We start from the raw sequence: 20,554 nt of genomic DNA on the forward strand, positions 1-20,554 counted from the left end.
AGCCACTGTCTATGCTCCTCGCCTTTTTCTTCTTTCCTCTTTCCTGTCCTCAGATGAGCTTCTGCCTCTCCTGCCCAGCTCCCCTTCAGCCTCATACGGCCAGGTCCCAAGCCAGGAAGGAGGAAAGATGAAAAAAGCAAGGAGCATGCTGTCACACGAACCAAGACCCAGCATCTGAGAAAATAAATGAACTTCCACATCTTCTTTCTTTAGCGTAGAGTCAATTTATTTAACAAAGCCAATTTGGATTCAGCATGTTTCATTCCAACTTAAGGTCCCTTAAGATTACATCCAGGTCAAAAACTCATCTCCCATCCCCACACCCACAAGGGCAATCTTCAGGACAAATCCAATGCAGGGATTTCTAATTCCTTCCTGTGTTCAGTACTTTGGATTCTGTGTGAAGGAATGTGTGCTACGTGGCATAATCTCTTACTCCCCTGTGTGTGTGGGGGTTTATTTTCTTTCTACCATACTGTGTCAGGCCAACCTTTGAATTCACATATTAACCTGGGGCCTGACACATGCAGCAGCAGCAGCAGTGAAAAAGCGGACAGCCGAGCCGAGCTACGCCAAAGCCTTTTCATTGCAGCTGCAGGTGGAGTGAGGGCATTGCGAAGGGAAAAAGACCGCAGCCCAGGCCACTTTGGTGCAGCACAGCTCGGAATGTTCAGCAGTGAGATACAGTTACTTGGTTTGATCTTTGATGCCTCAGGAGCAGCTCTTAAAATATTTTGGCATTGATGTAATAACCTCCTAAGGTAATACAAGTAATACGAATGAATAGTAACTCAAGGCACAATGTGGATGATGTAAACTCATTCTTACATGTGCATGCCCTCACCTCCACAGACATATTTATGTACCATATATGTGCGTGGGATCAACTCACATCCAATTAACCCATACTCATCCCCTATCAACTTAATTCAGACAAAGAGGCTCTGGAATCACCCCAACCTCAGCTGGGAGTCGCCAAGGAGACATGGTCATGCAAGAAATAAACAGCCAGCGCTTGCACGACCAGGGTGATGATTCCCTTCTGAAGCTCTCAAGGGACCTGCTTCACTCCCATGACCGGCCCAGGACGGGAACGAAGAAGGAGGAAGTGAAGATAGAAGGCTGGCAGGTGCTGATTTTGTATTGCCCGAATGAGCTGACTTTCCCCACCGGGCCGCAGACAAGTGAGTCAGTCAGTGCCATCCTACAAGTTGTTCTGCAAGGTGCAGGGAAGGTGAAAAAGGTGGGAGGTGGTCAGATCTCTCCCCCGCAGGGCAGGGGAAGGAAAGGGAAGAGAGAGGGGGAGGCTGGAAGGAGGGGAGAAAGAGGGAGGCTCGTCCATTGGGTGACTGAAAAGGAAGAAGCCAATTTTGGGACTGGGTGAGATCATTCTTTAAAATATTTTGAAAATGAATACTTACTGCGTTCTAGTCTCAGGCCTATCCGAGATGGATACCATTGTGGACCTGTCATCAAATAAGAGAAAAATGTACTTTACTCCCAGGCCTTTGTTAAAGAGTAAGAGTCCTACTACTTTGCCACATCAGTAATCAACAAATTATCATTGCTTATTATGAGGAATCCAGAAATTTAATTTCAGTTCACAGAGGCCAGAGCAACAGCTCCTGGCTGGGACCTGATACCTAGTGGGAGAAAGAGGAGAGAAAGGTAGTGTTTTTTAGCCATTTTCTATTTCTTGAATTCAAAGATGTTGGGGAGATACTACTGGCTGGGAAGGAGAAAGTTAAGAAAGGGACAATTTCATTGGCAGTTTGAATTCAAATACAGACCATTCACAGATTAGGCTCGGAAGGAACGGCTGACTGGGAAGGATAAAAAAGGGTGGGAGAAGCCATTTTAAATTGCAATTTCAGTTCAGACTCCAGAACAACAGCTCTTGGCTGGGACCTGAGATCTAGTGAGAGAAGGAGGAGAGAAAGGTAGTGGCCCGTGCACTATATAACTACAAATCAAAACCGGCAGAAGTTTGGTAGCGACAGGGGTTGTTGATGTTCTTAGTAAGTACCTGTTTTTCAATAAATGGTTACGATGTCTGGCTTGGTGCAGTGTAACACTTGTTTAGCTGCTGTGTTCTGTACCACCTTGTGAAATTTGGGGTGCTGCCCTCCTTGCATAAGGACATCTACTTTATATGGCGAGATCTCTAGGTTGCAGTCCTTAGTTTGTACCCTGCAGTCAGAAGTGGAAAGATTGTCCCAGCCATGAGCTTTAATGCAGCCATGTGTGCAGCCTCCACTTCCTCAGCGCTCCCTGAGGAGAAGGTCTGTGTGGACAACATTGGTTCAGGAAGATTACGAGCAGTGGAGCACAGACACAGGAATTTTGCTCTCTGTATCTAATTCCTATAATGTTCTTGCAGATTTAAAGTTGTTGTGGATATTAGCTAGGTCCCTCAGGCGGAGGATGAGGGGATGTTCCAAGGGGAAGTTGTTGTAAGTGAGGTGCATATTGTTACCAAACCATCGGGTGCAGTTAGTAGAAATAAAAAGAAGACACATTTTTTTGTGAGTGATTTGACTGTTAGAGGTGTTGATTTGGGACAGAGTAAGGATGTGGTGAAGCTGATGGGGTGTCTCCCAGGGGCCACTGCCAGCAGGGACAGGAGGCAGATTACAAATATTGACAAGGCTGTGAGTAAAGTTAATAACGTTGATGTGGTGGTGTATCTTGGCACAAATAATTTGTCCCAGAGAAATGTTAATCTAGTAAAAAGAGATTTCCGATGTCTTAGCATGGAGCTGGGCAGAATAACTGATTCAGTGACTTTCTCAGAGGTGTTACTGGTTTGTGGTCAGGAGAATAAAACAACTTGTCTCGCAGAGTTTATTGTGTGGTTAAGGCAGTGGTGTAAAGTGGTTTTGGCTATGTTAGTAGTAGTAGATGGTCTAATAGGGACTTGTTTAAGAGGGATGGTTTGCATCCATCATACACAGATACCCAGGTACTCAGTGAGGAGTTCAGAACATTTTTGGACAGGCATTTAAACTAGGTAAAAGGGACAGAGATGTAACTGATGTGGATGAATTCTGTCTCTGACCAATGAGGATAAAACAGTTTGTTGAAGTTAGGGGCAAACAAATAATGATAATAATGTTCTTCTTGTAATGTGCATGAATGCTCGAAACTTGAGCAACAAGCTCTGTGAGTTAATGACCATAATATCTAGAGATCATTTGGATCTGGTTGCCATAACTGAGACATGGTTTAAGGACTCCAATTAATGGGAAATATCCATACCAGGGTATACATTGTATAGGAAGGATAGAGTAGAGAGAAGGGGAGGTGGAATAGCCAATGTTAAGGAAAGTCTAAAAGCAACACTAATTCAAAATACATGTAAGGACCTGGAGACTCTCTTGGTTGGCTTGCAAACAAAAGAGGGTTCTGTCATTACGTTTGAGGTGATCTATAGGCCTCCGGGGCAGTCTGAGGATTATGACAACAAGATGGTGAATGAAATTACCCAAATGGCAGTAAAGGGAGATATTGTGGTTATGGGTGATTTCAACATGCCTGATGTTGACTGGGATATCCCTAGTGCCTTTACATGCAAAAGTAAGAATATAGTAGAGGCCCTTACTGTGGCACAGCTGGTTAAGACACTGACTAGAGGAGAGAGTATTCTAGATTTAGTTTTTATGAATGGGAATTGGGTCTCAGAGGTTAAGGTGGGAGAACATTTAGGTTGCAATGATCACCTATGCTTGTGGTTTGATGTAAAAACTGATTGTGAGCAATCCTATACTACAACCAAGGTACTGGATTTCAGAAAAACAAATTTCAATGAAATGGGGGAATATTTAAATAATGAATTAAAGGGGAGGGATAAAATGGCAGGAGTGTGTGCCCAGTGGAGTGTATTTAAAAAGGCCATTTAAAAAGCCACTGGACTGTATGTAAGGCAAATAACTAAAGGTAAAAGGAAGAAGAAACCACTATTGTCCAGTAATGATGTAAGGGCTATAGTCAATGAAAAAAAATCTGCCTATACGAGGTATAAATAGTTTGGAAGTATGACTGACAGAGAGGTGTATAAAATTAGACAGAAGAAGGTGGAACTGATAATATATGCTGCTAAAGCCTCAAAAGAGGAAGAAATTGCCCAATCTTTAAAGAAGAGGGATATATTAGTGATAGGAAAAAGAAAAACTGCAACATCACAAAGCTTAGTACTGGGGATAATATATACATTGATGAGAATAAGGAGGTCTCTGACCATTTCAAAAGCTACTTCTGTTCAGTTTTCTCAAAAAGACAGTTTACAATATAATACTATGGATGGATACAGCATTGCTTCCAGTTGTAGGGATTCAACTCCAGTGACCTCAGAGGCCGATGTCTTAGGATAACTTGAATGATTAAATATAAATAAGGCAATAGATCCAGATGGCATCCACCCCAAAGTTCTTAAAGAACTCAGACCAGTCATTGCTACCCCTCTGATTGATTTGTTTCACCAATCCCTTTTAACAGGAGATGTTCCTGATGATTGGAGAATGGCCAGTGTTGTGCCTATCCATAAGAAGGGCAGCAGAGAAGAAGCTGGTAACTACAGGCCAGTTAGCTTGACATCAGTTGTTAAAGTGATGGAGACTCTATTCATAAAGAGGATAAATCAGCACCTAAAAACCAATAACATATGGCTTTACTGAAGGCAAATCATATCAGACTAACCCCATTGGTTTCTTTGACTATGTCACAAAGGTTTTGGATGAAGATGGTGCCATGGATATTGTCTATCTAAACTTTAGCAAAGCCTTTGATATGGTTCCACATAAAGTTAGTGAAGATTGGACTTAATCCCTGGATAGTTCAGTGGATTTACTGAAGCATAGATATCAGAGGGTTGTTGGTGATGGAGAGTATTCTGAGCAGAGACAGGTTACAAGCGGTGTGCCATAAGGGTCTGTTCTGGGTCCTATTCTTTTTGATATGTTTGTGAGTGACATAGGGGAAGGTTTGATAAGGAAAGTTTGCCTATTCGCCGATGACTCTAATAGGGTTGATATTACTGGAGGCATCTGTAATATGGCAAATGATTTAGCTTTACTAGATAAGTGGTCAAAGCAATGGAAACTGCAGATTAATGTTTCCAAATGTAAACTAATGCACTTGGGAAAAAGGAATCCTCAATCTGAGTATTGTATTGGCAGTTCTGTGTTAGCAAAAATTTCAGAAGAGAAGGATTTAGGGGTAGTGATTTCTGACAGTCTCAAAATGGGTGAACAGTGCAGTCTGGCGATAGTGAAAGCAAATTGAATGCTTGGCTGCATAGCTAGAGGTATAACAAGCAGGAAAAGGGAAATTGTAACCCCGCTGTATAGAACACTGGTATACAGCGCTGGTATAGAGCGCTGATGAGACCACATTTGGAATACTGTGTTCAGTTCTGGAGACCTCACCTACAAAAACATATTGATAAAATTGAACGGGTCCAAAGACGGGCTACAAAAATGATGGAAGGTCTTAAGCATAAAACCTATCAGAAAAGACTTAATGAACTCAATCTGTCTGGAGAACAGAAGGGAAAGGGGGGACATGATTGAAACATTAAATATGTTAAAGGGTTAAATAAGATTGTTAGACCGGGTGTCACATTACAAGCCCCAATTAAGTCTGAGTGGAAATTCAAACACACACTCTCTTGTAAAGTAAACAAAGGCAGTTTATCACAAAGAAAAAATACAGTCCAAATGCACTTTTATCAGCCAAAGTGCTCTCCCACAAACTTTGAACGCTGTGATAAGCCAAAACAAAGGCAAAACAGGTAAAGGCAGCTGTGAAGACGTCCTAAAACCAAACTTAACTGTGAATTAGTCCAAGAGTCCTGGTAAAATCCTGAAACAGTTCAAAGAGTCCTTGTAAAATCCTGATGTAAAATACGGTTCTCTCTCTCTCCAAACGGATAATTTCCCATGCCGAGAGGCAACAACACTGGCAATTTATCAGCAGCCCCATTAGCCTAATTGCCCCAGTCACAGGTGTTCTCCCTTATTTTCTATAATACTTGCGCAGTTATTCTTTCCTTTTCACAACCCTGCACCTGCAAGCATCTATGAATCTTTCTCCTTCTGATTCTAATGACGACAATGATGATTCACTAATGGGGTAATTAGCTAATGGGCTGCCTGTAATTGCCTCCTCATCTGATGCTGCTTTACTCTCAGAAGCTTCCCTTGACACAGACGCTTCACGTCGGAAGCTGTTGGCAGTAAAACCTGCCTCTGATAATGTGTGGGTTCTCCCACATCAACCCCCACAGTCCTTGGAGCAGGAGCTGGCCCAGAGCCAACCACAACAAAGATTCAGGAAGGAAGTGTTTTTAATAGGAAGGTGAATACAAGAACAAGGGGGCACAATCTGAGGTTATCTGGGGGAAACATCAGAAGCAACATGAGAAAATATTATTTTACTGAAAGAGTAGTAGATGCTTGGAACAAACGTCCAGCAGACGTGATTGGTAAATCCACAGTCACTGAATTTAAACATGCCTGGGATAAACATCCATCCATCCTAAGATAAAATACAGGAAATAGTATAAGGGCAGACTAGATGGACCATGAGGTCTTTTTCTGCCGTCAATCTTCTATGTTTCTATGTTAATTTGCTTTGGAAACCAGTTGCTAACTGAATCTTACTATTTTGATGTTCTTACAAATTGTTCCCAATACTGCATAGAAAATTGAGATGGAAGCAATGCATGAACTGTGTGGTAAGCTTTGTGTTGTGAATAATTTGAACCATGTCAATATATTCAAAACTATTAATCTGAATTAATATCAGACTATAAGATTATTTATTTTTATCATGACGAATCACCAAGACAAAGAAATCACCCCAATATTTAACCAGTTCATTAATAAATTATATCTTTGGTCATAAAAATTAAGATAAAAATTCATATCAATATCCAAACATAATGTGAAGGTATGCTGCAACTAAAGTTCTTAAGAATTTTGAATTTCTTATCAAAATTTCAGATTCCATCTCTTATCAAAAGTATTCCAAATCTAAAATTTTGAAAGTTATTCCAAAAGACATGGAATACAATGATATATATTTGTTGATTATTTTTCAATTCCTTGCTATTCCCTAGAAAGAATATGGTCCCCCGCTAACTCTAAAAAATGTCCATCAAAAGTTGAAACATTACTGGAATGTACAGTTGCTAGTGGAGGAGTTATAAGGACAAAATGAAAAAAAACCAACATTGTACTTTCACAGTGCCGATCCCACTGCATAAAAATGGAACTTTCAGAATGATGACTAACGTTGGGTTTTTTGTTTTACTTTCTGTTATTTGTCTACTTATGTGTTATTTAGTTATTGTTATTGTTTAAAGACAAGACAGGAGGAAGAGAAGGTCAGTGTCTGAACAGTAACAAGGATAGATTTTGAAAATATTTACATCCAACATATTGGAATCCAATACTTTTGAATTAAACTTGATTCTGAGTTAATAAATGCTAGGATTGTGATGGTGAACCTATGGCACTCATGCACACGGAGCCACATCTGAGGGCACTGAGGTGTTGCCCTATGGCAGTTCCAGCCTGTACGCACCTATCAACTGATTTTCTGCTATCCGGAGGGTGGGAGGAGGGTGGGGGAAAGCCTCCAGAGCCTGTGGATGGCAAAAAATGGGCCCAACAGGCTTACTGAAAATTCATTTCTGAACTTCTGATAAGCCTGTGGGCCTGTTTTACACCATTCAGAGAGCCCAGAGGTTTCAATGAGGCCTGCACGCATGTATGGGGAGGGGGAAGTGTGTGGGGTATGTGTGCATGCATGTCGGGGGCAAGGGCATTGCATTATAGGTGTGGGCACACATGTGTGCAATATTGTGTGCATATGTACCCTTTGGCCATCCGAGCAAAAAAAGGTTCACCGTCACTGTGCAAGGGTATGTATGTTCTTTTTCTGTATTTTTTTTGTTGCAGTTCTTAATTAGCGCCTTTAATGAAAACATTCATCAGAGATTATTTTTGAATGGATGGAAATTGAACATTGCTAGAAGTCATACTAATTCAAAATTAATTTGGACCTTGTATTTCATACCATCTCAAAATATATCAACTAAAATTTAAATGAGAGATGAAGGGATGCCAGCTCAATCTCCAGAACAGAAGTTATAAGACCATACTTCATTGTCAACCAAAACGGACACATTCCTTGCAAGTAAAACAAATATAGAAATGTCATATCCTGGTTAGACTGTCTGGAAATAGCAAAGGTCATAATAAATGTCCTTTAAGATGGATGAGGATCTAGTGTCTGAGAAGTCTCAAGAACACTTCTGAATTACCGCAAAACAGATAATGATATCACTTGGCAACTCTGCATTTGTTACCCAAATTGGAAAATGTTCCTGGAAATGAGCTAAACCATCTGGAGAACTTTTTCTTTCTGATTTTTTATGCACAAATTTAACTACTGAAGAAAATGAAACAAGCTTTAAATTCATTGATTTTTTTATGGAAGGGCTAGACCTCTAAATGAATCTTAAAATGAAGTCAGTGACATTGATGAGATATATTTCACTGACTGAATTATCTTTCTTCATTTGCCATAGTGAAATTAACTAATATTCATAAGACAACAATAAATATTTATACAAAGATATCATTAGATTCATATATCAAAGCATAGGAAAATAATTTGGTGATTTATCATTAACAAATAAATTTACTGGCAGCTTTACACTTTGCATTAACATGTAGTATGTTTTGTCTAGCTTGGCTTTTATAACTTTTGAAATTTATCCTCTGTAACATTGAATATGAATCCCTACCATTGGGATTCTTTTTATTAAGGTTGAATACTTTTAATTCTAATTGTTAGTTAATTAATTAAAGCTGGTGCTTATTTGGATCAGTATGACTAAGAATTAAAGGCACAAGTCTTTCTATGTTGAAGCTATCCTGAATTTGAATTCATTTTTATAACTTGGAATAAGAAACAGATTAAGGAATATATTTTCTATGAACAATGAATGCTCTTCTTTCTCTGTAAAAAACTGATTATCATTAATTCAAAGCAGCTGAAATTTGACATGCTATGGTAGATCATGAGGTCAGCCTAACTAGCCTAGTTGTAATTCTTGGTGGCAACAGTTTTTAGGAAGAAGCCCTTTACTACCCAAGATCTTTCTCTTATCAGTGATTAAAAGATAGGGCTTTGGGAATTGGACGGCCTGGACTCTGAGCTCTGTGCTATCCAAAATTGCCTTTTTTATAAGATCTCACAAACAAATTCCACAGCTGCATTCAAAGTAAACTGGGAAATTGTTATTATTTTTTAATTAATTATTTTTATTTATAAAACACATAGAAAAGGACAAAACATACATAACACCAAAAGATAATTGGGAAACTATTCAGTTCATTTGTCTAAGGTAGTCAGTGACGGTCTCCTATGAGTATAGTCAGGTACACAGAACCGGTAGAAAAATTTTGACACCCCCCCCCCTTTTCCCCCCTATTGCAGTAAATGAGGTTGCATGTGTATAATTTTAGAAGAGCTGTCCATGTATATGTGTGTGTATATACACACAAAGTTTATATAGTAGATAATGTATATAATGTATATTTTTGGGGAGGGGGTATAAGTTTTTTATTTTTTTTCTCTCCAGCTTACAGAAATACAAATTTACATACCTTCAAATTAGAATACAATACAATATAATATCAATTGCCAAATTCTTAATCAAAATTCTTAATTATTTATCTGTTTTGTTCTGGCATACATCATTTATCTTGTGCTACCTCCTTTTCTAATTTTGTCATCTAGATTTCAAAGATTGCTTTCTGTTCTCATTCGGGTTCAAAATGCTATTAGCTATTAAAATTTCTCTTGGCTATTTGCTTTTTTCTACTAAAACTATGCCATAGTGCTTCAGTCCATTTCTAATATTCTTATCTCATTCATGTTTTTTAAACCTCATTTTAATATAACTGCCCTTTACGAGAGATGTTCCAAATTTACTTCTTTTCATACAACAACAACAAAAAATATTGATTCATATCATGCCTTAAATCTAATTATAACAATAGCAATACAGGGGGGAAAGGTGATTACTAATAATTTAAATTATATTATCTTCTTTCTGTGCTTAAACATTATATCATTTGTTTCATTTTACAAATATATCATTTCTAATTTAGCAAATCATAATAACATATTTTTCTATTTATTTTTCACTGAAAGTATCTTCTATTATCAATCCAAGTACAGTAATAATTTCCCCTACTATATATATTTTTGTAATAATCTTCCCTAATCTATAACCCTAATTCTGCCGCACGAATCCCAGCGTCTGATTAGGTCCCACAGAGTTGGCCTTCTCCGGGTCCTGTCAACTAAGTAATGCCTTCTCTGCGGTGGCCCGGGCCCTCTGGAACCAACTCCCCCTGGAGATCAGAACTACCCCCATCCTCCTTGCCTTTCATAAGTTGCTGAAAACTCACCTTTGCTTCCAGGCACGGGGAAATTGACACCTCCCCTAACTACTGCTATATGTATGGTTTGAATGGGTTGTGTGATTATTTATTAATAAAGGTTTTTAAATTGTGTTTTTAAATATTGGATTTGTACATTGTTTATTATTGTTGTGAGCCGCCCTGAATTCTCAGAGAGGGGTGGAATACAAATCTAATAAATCATTATCACTATCACTATCACTATCACTATCATTATCATTATGTCAATACAACTCAGCAAACGAGGTCACTATGCTGGATTTCGTATTTCATCACCAGTCGGGTGCTTCCCAAGCACCTAGGACTGCGCGATGTAGTGGCGGATTATGTTTGCTGATCCCAGTAAAGCGGCCTTTTGCAATTGACAGATGGAGATTTTTGTCAATTCCAATGGTTTTCAAATGTCCGCTGAGATCCTTTGGCACTGTGCCCAGCATGCCAAGTACCACTGGGACCATTTTCACTGGCTTATGCCAGAGTTGTTGCAGCTCGATTTTTAGATCTTTGTATTTCATTAATTTCTCTAGTTGCTTCTCCTCAATTCTGCTGTCCCCTGGGGTTGCGATGTCGATGATCCATACTTTCTTTTTCTCCACAATCAGGATGTCTGGTGTGTTATGCTTCAGAATTTGGTCAGTCTGAAATCGGAAGTCCCACAGTAGTTTTGCTTGCTCATATTTGACCACTTTTTCAGGCTTATGATCCCACCAGTTCTTTGCAACTGGTAAATGGTAGTTCCGGCACAAGTTCCAGTGGATCATCTGTGCCACAGCATCATGTCGATGCTTGTAGTCAGTTTGTGCGATCTTTTGCAGCAGCTGAGTATGTGATTGATTGTTTCATCTGTTTCTTTACAGAGTCTGCACTTTGGATCGTCTATTGATTTTTCAATTCTGGTTTTGACAGCATTTGTTCTAATGGCCTGTTTTTGTGCCACCAGTATTAGTCCTTCTGTCTCATTTTTGAGTGTTCCACTTGTAAGCCATGACCAGGTCTTTTCTTTATCTACTTTGCCTTCAATCTTCCCCAAGAACTGGCCATGCAATGCTTTGTTCTGCCAACTGTCTATATGACACTGAGTTACAGTTTTTCTGTACTGCTCCTTAGTTTGCTTCACCTTGAGAAGTTTCCTATTGTTGACCTCCATCAACACTGACTCTTTCCTCTCCTTCACATAGTCAGCTAATGCAGTGATTTTCAACCGTTTTTGAGCTGCGGCACATTTTTTACATTTACAAAACCATGGGGCACATTGAGGGGGGGGCGCTAAAAAAAGCTTGGACAAAAAAATTCTCTCTCTTCCTCCCTTTCGCTCTATTTCTCTCTCCCTCTTTCTCTCTCTCTTTTTTTCTCTTCCTTCTTTCCTCTTTTTTGCTCTTTTTTTCTCTTCCTTCTTTCTTGTTTGCTCTCTTTCTCTCTCCCTCCCTCCCACTATGTCTCTCTCTCTCCCACCTTCCCTCCCTCCCTCTCTCTCTCTCTTTCTTTCTTTCTTTCTTGCTCTCTCTGGCTTTCTTTCTCTCTTGTTCTCTTTCTCTCTTGCTTTCTTTCCCTCTCTTTCTTGCTTTCTCTCTTGTTTTCTTTCTCTCTTTCTCTTTCTTTCTCTCTTTCTCATTTTCTTTCTCTTGTTCTCTTTCTCTCTTGCTCTTTCTTTCTCTCTTTCTTGCTTTCTCTCTTGTTTTCTTTCTCTCTTGCTCTTTCTTTCTCTCTTGCTCTTTCTTTCCTTCTCTTGTTTTCTTTCTCTCTTGCTCTTTCTTTCTCTCTTTCTCGTTTTCTTTCTCTTGTTCTCTTTCTCTCTTGCTCTTTCTTTCTCTCTTGCTTGCTTTCTCTCTTGTTTTCTTTCTCTCTTGCTCTTTCTTTCTCTCTTGCTCTTTCTTTCTTTCTCTTGTTCTCTTTCTCTCTTGCTCTTTCTTTCTCTCTCTTGCTTGCTTTCTCTCTTGTTTTCTTTCTCTCTTGCTCTTTCTTTCTCTCTTGCTCTTTCTCTCTTGCGCTTTCTTTCTTTCTCTTGTTTTCTTTCTCTCTCTGAGCTTTGCGGCACACCTGACCATGTCTCGCGGCACACTAGTGTGCCACGGAACACTGGTTGAAAAACACTGAGCTAATGCATGATTCTCTTCTTCCACAGTCTGCTTCACTTGGAAAAGTCCTCTGCCGCCTATTTTCCTTGGTAAATACCGCCTGTCAATGTCACTGCGGGGGTGTAGTGCAAATTATTATTATTATTATTATTATTATTATTATTATTATTATTATTATTTATTAGATTTGTATGCCACCCCTCTCTGCAGACTCAGGGCGGCTCACGACAGAGATAAAACAATACGTAATAACAAATCTAATATTAAGTCTAAAATAACAATTTTACATTAAAAGTCTAAAAACCCCATTATATAAGAAACATACTGGGGGGAGTTGGTTCCAGAGGGTCAGGGCTGCCACAGATAAGGCTCTTCCCATGGGTCCTGCCAGCCGACATTGTTTAGTTGACAGGACCCGGAGAAGGCCCACTCTGTGGGACCTAACCGGCTGCTGGGATTAATGTGGCAGAAGGCGGTCTCGTAGATATTCTGGTCCGGTCCCATGAAGGGCTTTATAGGTCATAACCAACAATTTGAATTGTGACCGGAAACTTATCGGCAACCAATGCAGACTGCAGAGTGTTAGTGTAACATGAGCATACCTAGGGAAGCCCATGATTGCTCTCGCAGCTGCATTCTGCCCGATCTGGAGTTTCCGAACACTCTTCAAAGGTAGCCCCATGTAGAGAGCGTTACAATAGTCGAACCTTGAGGTGATGAGGGCATGAGTGACTGTTAGCAGTGACTCCCGGTCCAAGTAGGGACGCAACTGGTGCACCAGGCAAACCTGGGCAAACGCCGCCGTCGCCACAGCTGAAAGATGTTTCTCTAATGTGAGTTGTGGATCAAGGAGGATGCCCAAGTTGCGGACCCTCTCTGAGGGGGTTAATAATTCCCCCCCAGGTGATGGATGGACAGATAGAATTGTCCTTGGGATGCAAAACCCACAGCCACTCCATCTTATCCGGGTTGAGTTTGAATCTGTTGATACCCATCCAGATCCCAACAGCCTCCAGACACCAGCACATCACTTCCACTGCTTCATTGACTGGATGTGGGGTGGAGATGTACAGCTGGGTATCATTGGCATACTGATGATACCTCACTCCATGCCCTGGAATGATCTCACCCAGCGGTTTCATGTAAATATTAAATAGCAGGGGGGAGAGTATCGACCCTTGAGGCATCCCACAAGGGAGAGACCTAGTGGTCGACCTCTGACCCCCCACTAACACCGAATGTGACTGACCGGAGAGGTAGGAGGAGAACCACTGAAGAACAGTGCCTCTCACTCCCAATGTCTCCAGCCGGCGCAGAAGGATACCATGGTCGATGGTATCGAAAGCCGCTGAGAGGTCAAGAAGCACCAGGACAGAGGATAAACCCCAGTCCCAGGCCCACCAGAGATCATCCATCAACGTGACCAAAGCAGTTTCCGTGCTGTAACCAGGCTTGAAACCTGACTGTCGAGGGCCTATATAATTGGCTTCTTCCAAGGGCTGCTGGAGCTGGAGCGCCACCACCTTCTCAACAGCCTTCCCCATAAAGGGAAGGTTGGAGACTGGATGATAGTTATTAAGTACAGCTGGGTCCAGGGAAGGCTTCTTGAGGAGGGGGCACACAAGTGCCTCCTTGTACGGAGCTGGAAAGGACCCCCTCCACAAAGAAGCATTGACAATCTCCTGGACTCAGCTCCATGTCACCTCCTTGCTGGCCGAAACCAGCCAGGAGGGACACGGATCCAGTAAACAGGTGGCGGAACTCACAGCTCCAATGGCCTTGTCCACTTCATCAGGTGTCACCAGATCAAACTCTTCCCAGACAGGTGGACAAGTACGGGCCCCAGTCACCTGAACTGACTCATTGTCAGTCGACTCTGCTATCCAATAGAAGTTGAGGTCCGCCCAGATCTGAGTGACTTTATCAGTGAAAAATGTGTTAAAGTACTCGGCATTACTCTGCAAGGGCTCCCCAACTCCTCCCTGGTTAAGAAGGGAGTGGGTCACCCTAAACAGAGCAGCCGGGCAAGATTCCGCTGATGCAATCAAGGTGGCATGATACGCGCATCTTGCCGGCTTGAACGCCACTTTGTAAGTCTTAATATGAGCTCTTACAAGTGTTCGATCGGATTCGGACTCACTCTCGCTCAATCACTTCTCTAGACGTCTCTTCTGGTGTTTCAACTTCCGGAGCTCCTCGTTGAACCATTATTATTATTATTGTTGTTGTTGTTGTTGTTGTTATTCTTATTCTTATTCTTATTCTTATTCTTATTCTTATTCTTATTCTTATTCTTATTCTTATTCTTATTCTTATTCTTATTCTTATTCTTATTCTTATTCTTATTCTTATTCTTAAACTTCCAGTGTAATAATCTTACTTAATCTATAACTTCCACTGTCAAACTCAGTGTAATAATCTTCCTTAGTCTATATATCACTGTCAATCTCAGGGTAATCTTCCCTAATCTATTTGGTTTCACTGCCATTCGCAGTGTGGTAATCTTCTCTAATCTGTATATCTTCCCTAATCTACGTTTGTTCCCTATTCTATATACCTTCCACTGTCAAACTCAGTGTGATAATCTTCTTTAATCTATTTAATTTCACTGTCATTCCCAGTGTAATACTCTTCCCTACTCTATATATCTTTCATTGTCATGCCCAATATAATAATAATCCCTAATCTGATTTTCACTAATCATTTCAGTGTAATTATCTTTCATCTATTTGTTTTCACCATATTTCTGAAAATAATAATCTCCCCAATCTATTCATTTGAAATCCCAGATACTTCCAAAAAATATTAATCATAATCAGTATTATTTATTTTTCCCATATTAATCCTCCTTTAATAATCATAGTTTTCTTATATTCCTTTTCCCTTTCCCTCTGTTTTTCTTTTACCATTATAATTCACATTATAATAATTTTATCGTTCATATAATCAATAAATTCAATTTTGTCTCTACAAATCCATTTAAGGACCTTATACAGTTATAAATTTATTATTATCTAAGTCTTCTTCCACCTGCTCCTCCTTTCAATTCTTCTTTTATTTTCTTATTTATATTTACCAAATAGCTGCTATCTGTTCACAATTCAATTTTAATATTGCAAATATAGGCTATCTCACATTTCAATTAATAGTTCAACTAATAATTAAATGATAATTTATCAATCTTATAAATTTATAGTTTTATTATTGTCCAAATCTTCTCCCATCTGCTCCTTCTTATTTCAGTTCTTCATTTACTTTCTTGCTTTTATTTTTTATTATTATTTCAAAATGTTTAGTCCCCTTTCTCAATTCAATTTCTGTGCTTCAAATAAAATCCGTAATATCCACATGTTTCAGCAGTTCTATAAAATAATTCTTTTAATTATTTATATAACTAAAAACTTAATTTTCTCAGCTGATTAAAACCAATTTGCTAAATTTCATAAAAATAGTTAAATAATCCGATAAACAAATTTTAAAATCTTCAATCTTGGGCTTTTATTGTCCCCCCAGCAGCTTTCTGCTATTGTATCCAATTGCCAATTAGCCGCTTCCTCTCTATTTTCCCCACAAGCATTTGTTCCCATTTAAAAATCAAGAAAATCAATCCAAGCTTCAATCGGCCAAATCACTCACTAGCACCATTCTTAACTCTGTTCCTCTCGCTGTTGGGTTCCTATGTATAATATGTATGTACACATATGGCATATATACATAGAATTAAATAGTATATTTTGGATGTTCAGCCATAGTAAATAGTTAGAGAAATTATATCTTTTTGAGACGAATAGAGGCCAGGTACCCTAACCCTAACACAAACCTTGATGTGAGTGACAGTCAAGTTGACCACATTTAAACCAGTCACATGACCCTTGAGCCACCCTGTCACATGATCATCAAGCCATTCTCATCTGGTCACATGATCATCAAGCCACACCCACAAAGTAAGTCACACACCCACAGTGTGGTAGTAATTTTTTTTGCTGCTCTTCATGGAAGGCAGTGTTTCTCAAATTTGATAAACTTTCAGATGTATGACCTTCAATTTTCAAAATTCCCTAGGCAGCCATTGCCAAGTTTGTAAATACTAGTTTAAGGGAAGACTGTTAATTAACTAATTTTAATCAGTTGACAGAAATGTCATATCTGTCCCAAAGCTTATTCAAAAATGAAAGAAAAGAAAAGAAAGAAAAAAGAAAAATAGAAGAAGCTAAGGTCACATACCAGAAGGAATTAATAAAACCGAGAACTGAGTAAAACTGCAAGTGTCAGTTTATGGTCAATGTAGGAAAAAGTCTCCTGCATCTATACACTAAATTATACTTTCTATAATATACTTTTTTTTAAAAAAAAAAGAAAAAAAGAAGAAGGTTATCAACATACCACAATATGGTGTGAAACATATAGATCAAGCAAAGAGTCTCCATATATATCAATTCAGGAAATATTAAAAATAAAATCCATGTTTTATGAAAAAAAATAATTTGGCTCTTGCTTTTTTTACCTTTGACAAGAGCTTCATTTCAGTTAACAGGGACATGCTGCACTAATACCATACACGAAATAGTAATTAAGGGAGGGACTAACATTTTAACTCTGCAATCTTAGGTTATTCGATTCTTCACTCTCGACTGATAATCATAATTTCCAAGGCTATAGCCTCAGTAGTCTAAGCAGAAAGGGAATGATTATGGACATGGAATGTGAACAATTTAAACAGGAAAAATAGAAAGGAGGGAAGAAGAAATACAATAGATATGTTTGAAAGAATTAAAGTTCTACATATTGCAATATTATTTTGAAGGGAGTTTATTAACAGAAAGAAATATATCCAGCTACAAATCATATTTGGAGAGGTAAGTGTATTTAGAATTCAAGTGTTATATTAGTCACAATATTAGAAGAGCAGTTGCACACAGTTTATTTTCAACACTAGTGTTGGGCGAACCCAACAAAATTTGGGTTCGGCAGGTTCGTGCGAACTTGGCGGCTGGTTTGGGCAAGTTCGTGGAACCCAAACCTGCCTAACCCTTCTGGCCCTACCCTCCCATCTTCAAGTTTCTCTGGGGACCACCCTGGTGGCAGCTTTAATGCGCCAAGAAACTTGCCACCGTCTTACTTTCCCAATGGAGAAACGCTCCCCTCATACACCGCACACGCCCATCCTCCTTCCGACGTCAAAGGAGAGGGGGGCGGGGGCAGGCAGAGGGGAATCCCCCACCCCCACTCCCCCAGTCTCCCCATGATGGGATTCCAGGGGTGAGGCTTTGATGTCATGGAACGTCACTTCCTAGCTTTCGGTGCAGAGGCTGGGGAAGTGGGGGCAGGGGAGTCCCCTCTGCCTGCCACAGCCCCATTCCCCTTTGATGTTGGAAGGAGGATGGCACGCGTGGTGTGTGTGGGGAGCATTTCTCCGTTGGGAAAGTAAGACGGTGGCAAGTTTCTCGGTGTGGACCACCTTGGCGACGGCTTTAACGCACCGAGAACCTTGCCACCATCTTACTTTCCCAATGGAGAAACACTCTCCACACACACCGCGTGTGCCCATCCTCCTTCTGACATCAAAGGGGAGGGGGGCGGTGGAAGGCAGAGGGGAATCTCCCGCCCCCACTCCCCCAGCCTCCCCACAATGGGATTCCGGGGGTGGGGCTTTGATGTCACGGAGACATCATTTCCTGGCTTTTGGTGCGGAGGCTGGGGGAGTGGGGGCGGGGGATTCCCTTCTGCCTGCCACCACCCCCTCCCCTTTGATGTCAAAAGGAGGATGGGTGCACGCGGTATGCGTGGGGAGTGTTTCTCCATTGGAAAAGTAAGACGGTGGCAAGTTTCTCGGTGTGTTAAAGCTGCCGCCGAGGTGGTCCCCACTGAGAAACTTGCCACCATCTTACTTTTCCAACGTAGAAATGCTCCCCGCACACACCATGCGCTCCCATCCTCCTTCCGATGTCAAAGGGGAGGGGGGGTGGCAGTCAGAGGGGAATCCTTCACCCCCACCCCTCCAGCCTCCCCACTATGGGATTCCAGGGGCGGGGCTTTGACATCACAGAGACGCCACTTCCTGGCCAGCCGAGGTGACTGAATGCCGAACACAACCCGAACTTTGCCCGAAGTTTCAAAAAATTTTGTGTTCATGTTCGGCATGCTGAACACTGCAAAATCCGCACGGACCCGAATCGTGCGAGTTCAGTTCGCCCAACACTACTGATTAATTCATCTTTACCAACATCATTAAAAATGTGTAATTCCACCACTATCAAAAGTAAATAATATATCCCAATATCTTTACACTTGTAAAGATATTGGGATATATTATTTACTTTCTGAAGCACGCTCAATCTGCAAATATTCTACATAGATAGCTTGCTCTGAATCTTCTGATGAATTTGTACCAAACACATAGTAAGAAAGCAATTTAATTTAAAGTAAGGTTTCTAAATTTGATGACTAAATAAAAAAATTAGATACTTACATATTTTGTGAAACTTATGTTTTACATCAAGAAGTGTTGATGATGGTGGCATCTGAAAAAAATGGGGGAAACATAAAATTTTGTGTTGATTTAAATATGCACACACTCACGTATATTTCCATATACATACGTAATACAAATATTGAATATTTAAGGATCCAGCATCCATACAGAAGCTGCACAAGATCAATTCAAAAGTTCAGTTTGCAGCAGTTTCATATGCAACAGACAAAACCAGCCAATTTATAACAGTTTTAGGGCCTCTTTTTTTCTGTTACAAATATTTAAGTACTTGTTAGGTATTCTGTTAAATGGGGTAAATTGATTAGACTATACCAATTTTATTATTTCACATTTTACATTATTTTCATAATGTTTTGATCTGCTCACTAATATCATAATTTCCCAGATACCATATGCTATGTTTAAATATGTTTTTTTTTAATATAACAAGTTCCAATTACAATGAATACAGGCAAATGCCTAACACCTGGTGAAATCTAAATGTCCTCAACACAGAAAACTCTGACTTCATCTTATGTTAAAGTCAAATATTATTTAATAATCCTTGTTTCAGAAGGTTTTGAGATAAAGAAAAAAAAAGACAAATAAATTAAGAATTGACATTTAAGACATTATAATAACCCCTTATAAGAGCAAATGCATATACACAATATTCATACAGTATTTGCTATGATAGATAAATGTTCTGTATACAAATAGGTATTATAATAGAGGGCCAAAGTAGATTTAAAACATCTAGACATGAACATAGGGAAATAGAAATTTTAACACTTGGCCTTCTACCTAGCTATCCAGCTAGTTATCATCTATCTATCTACAGTATAGAAATTTTACTATTAGCCATTACTCTAACTCATGTCTCTAAGTTTCATAAAAAGAAAATGAGCAGTGTTTAAAAATATTACAAGTCACAGGGAGATTAACTTGAGAGAATTGAGATAATAAATTAATTTTCCCATAGAAATTCTCTAGGCCAACCATCTTGTCAATTTCTGCAAACTGAAGATAATAATTCTAAGTGCCTTATACATTTATTGCTGTAGGGATTTATAACACATCTGAATATTCTAAAATAGTCTACAAATTTGATTTCTGTATGAGAAATATTGCAGCATATTATATCATATGTTTTTTGTACACCCGGTATGATTTTTCAGAAACCTAGTTATCAGAAACTCAGTTCTAGAAAATAAGTCAATAATACTGAAACTATCAGAAGAGCAAATGTTAAATAGAATTGGATGTAAAATATTAGTACAACATAGAAAAAGAAGTAATATTAAGCAAATATACTAAATTACTAAATTACTAAACTTTGTAGGTAGTATATGTCAAAATCTATGGGAAAAATCTATGGGAAAAATCTTTTCCTCCATCTTTTGAGAACCAGTGGATTGCTGCAGATGGTATCTTGTAACATTTAAATAATGGAAATCAGATTTTAAAAACCCTATCTGTAAATACTTATTTTGGAGGGTTAGGCACAT

The 20,554-nt window shown here is 39.5% G+C and overlaps 1 protein-coding gene across 1 annotated transcript in view; it reads right to left on the minus strand.

Annotated features, from left to right (window-relative positions):
• The window catches only part of TECRL (trans-2,3-enoyl-CoA reductase like), a 96,415-nt gene that overhangs the window by 75,267 nt on the left and 594 nt on the right, over positions 1–20,554 (minus strand). The window contains exons 2-3 of the mRNA XM_070728910.1: positions 19,044–19,095; positions 1,422–1,466 (exon numbers count right to left, since the gene is read on the minus strand). Coding sequence (XP_070585011.1) covers positions 1,422–1,466; positions 19,044–19,095 — 97 coding nt within the window. The remainder of the gene's footprint in view (positions 1–1,421; positions 1,467–19,043; positions 19,096–20,554) is intronic.

The sequence above is a fragment of the Erythrolamprus reginae genome, chromosome Z, assembly GCF_031021105.1.
Source record: "Erythrolamprus reginae isolate rEryReg1 chromosome Z, rEryReg1.hap1, whole genome shotgun sequence".
Lineage (NCBI taxonomy): Eukaryota > Metazoa > Chordata > Lepidosauria > Squamata > Dipsadidae > Erythrolamprus > Erythrolamprus reginae.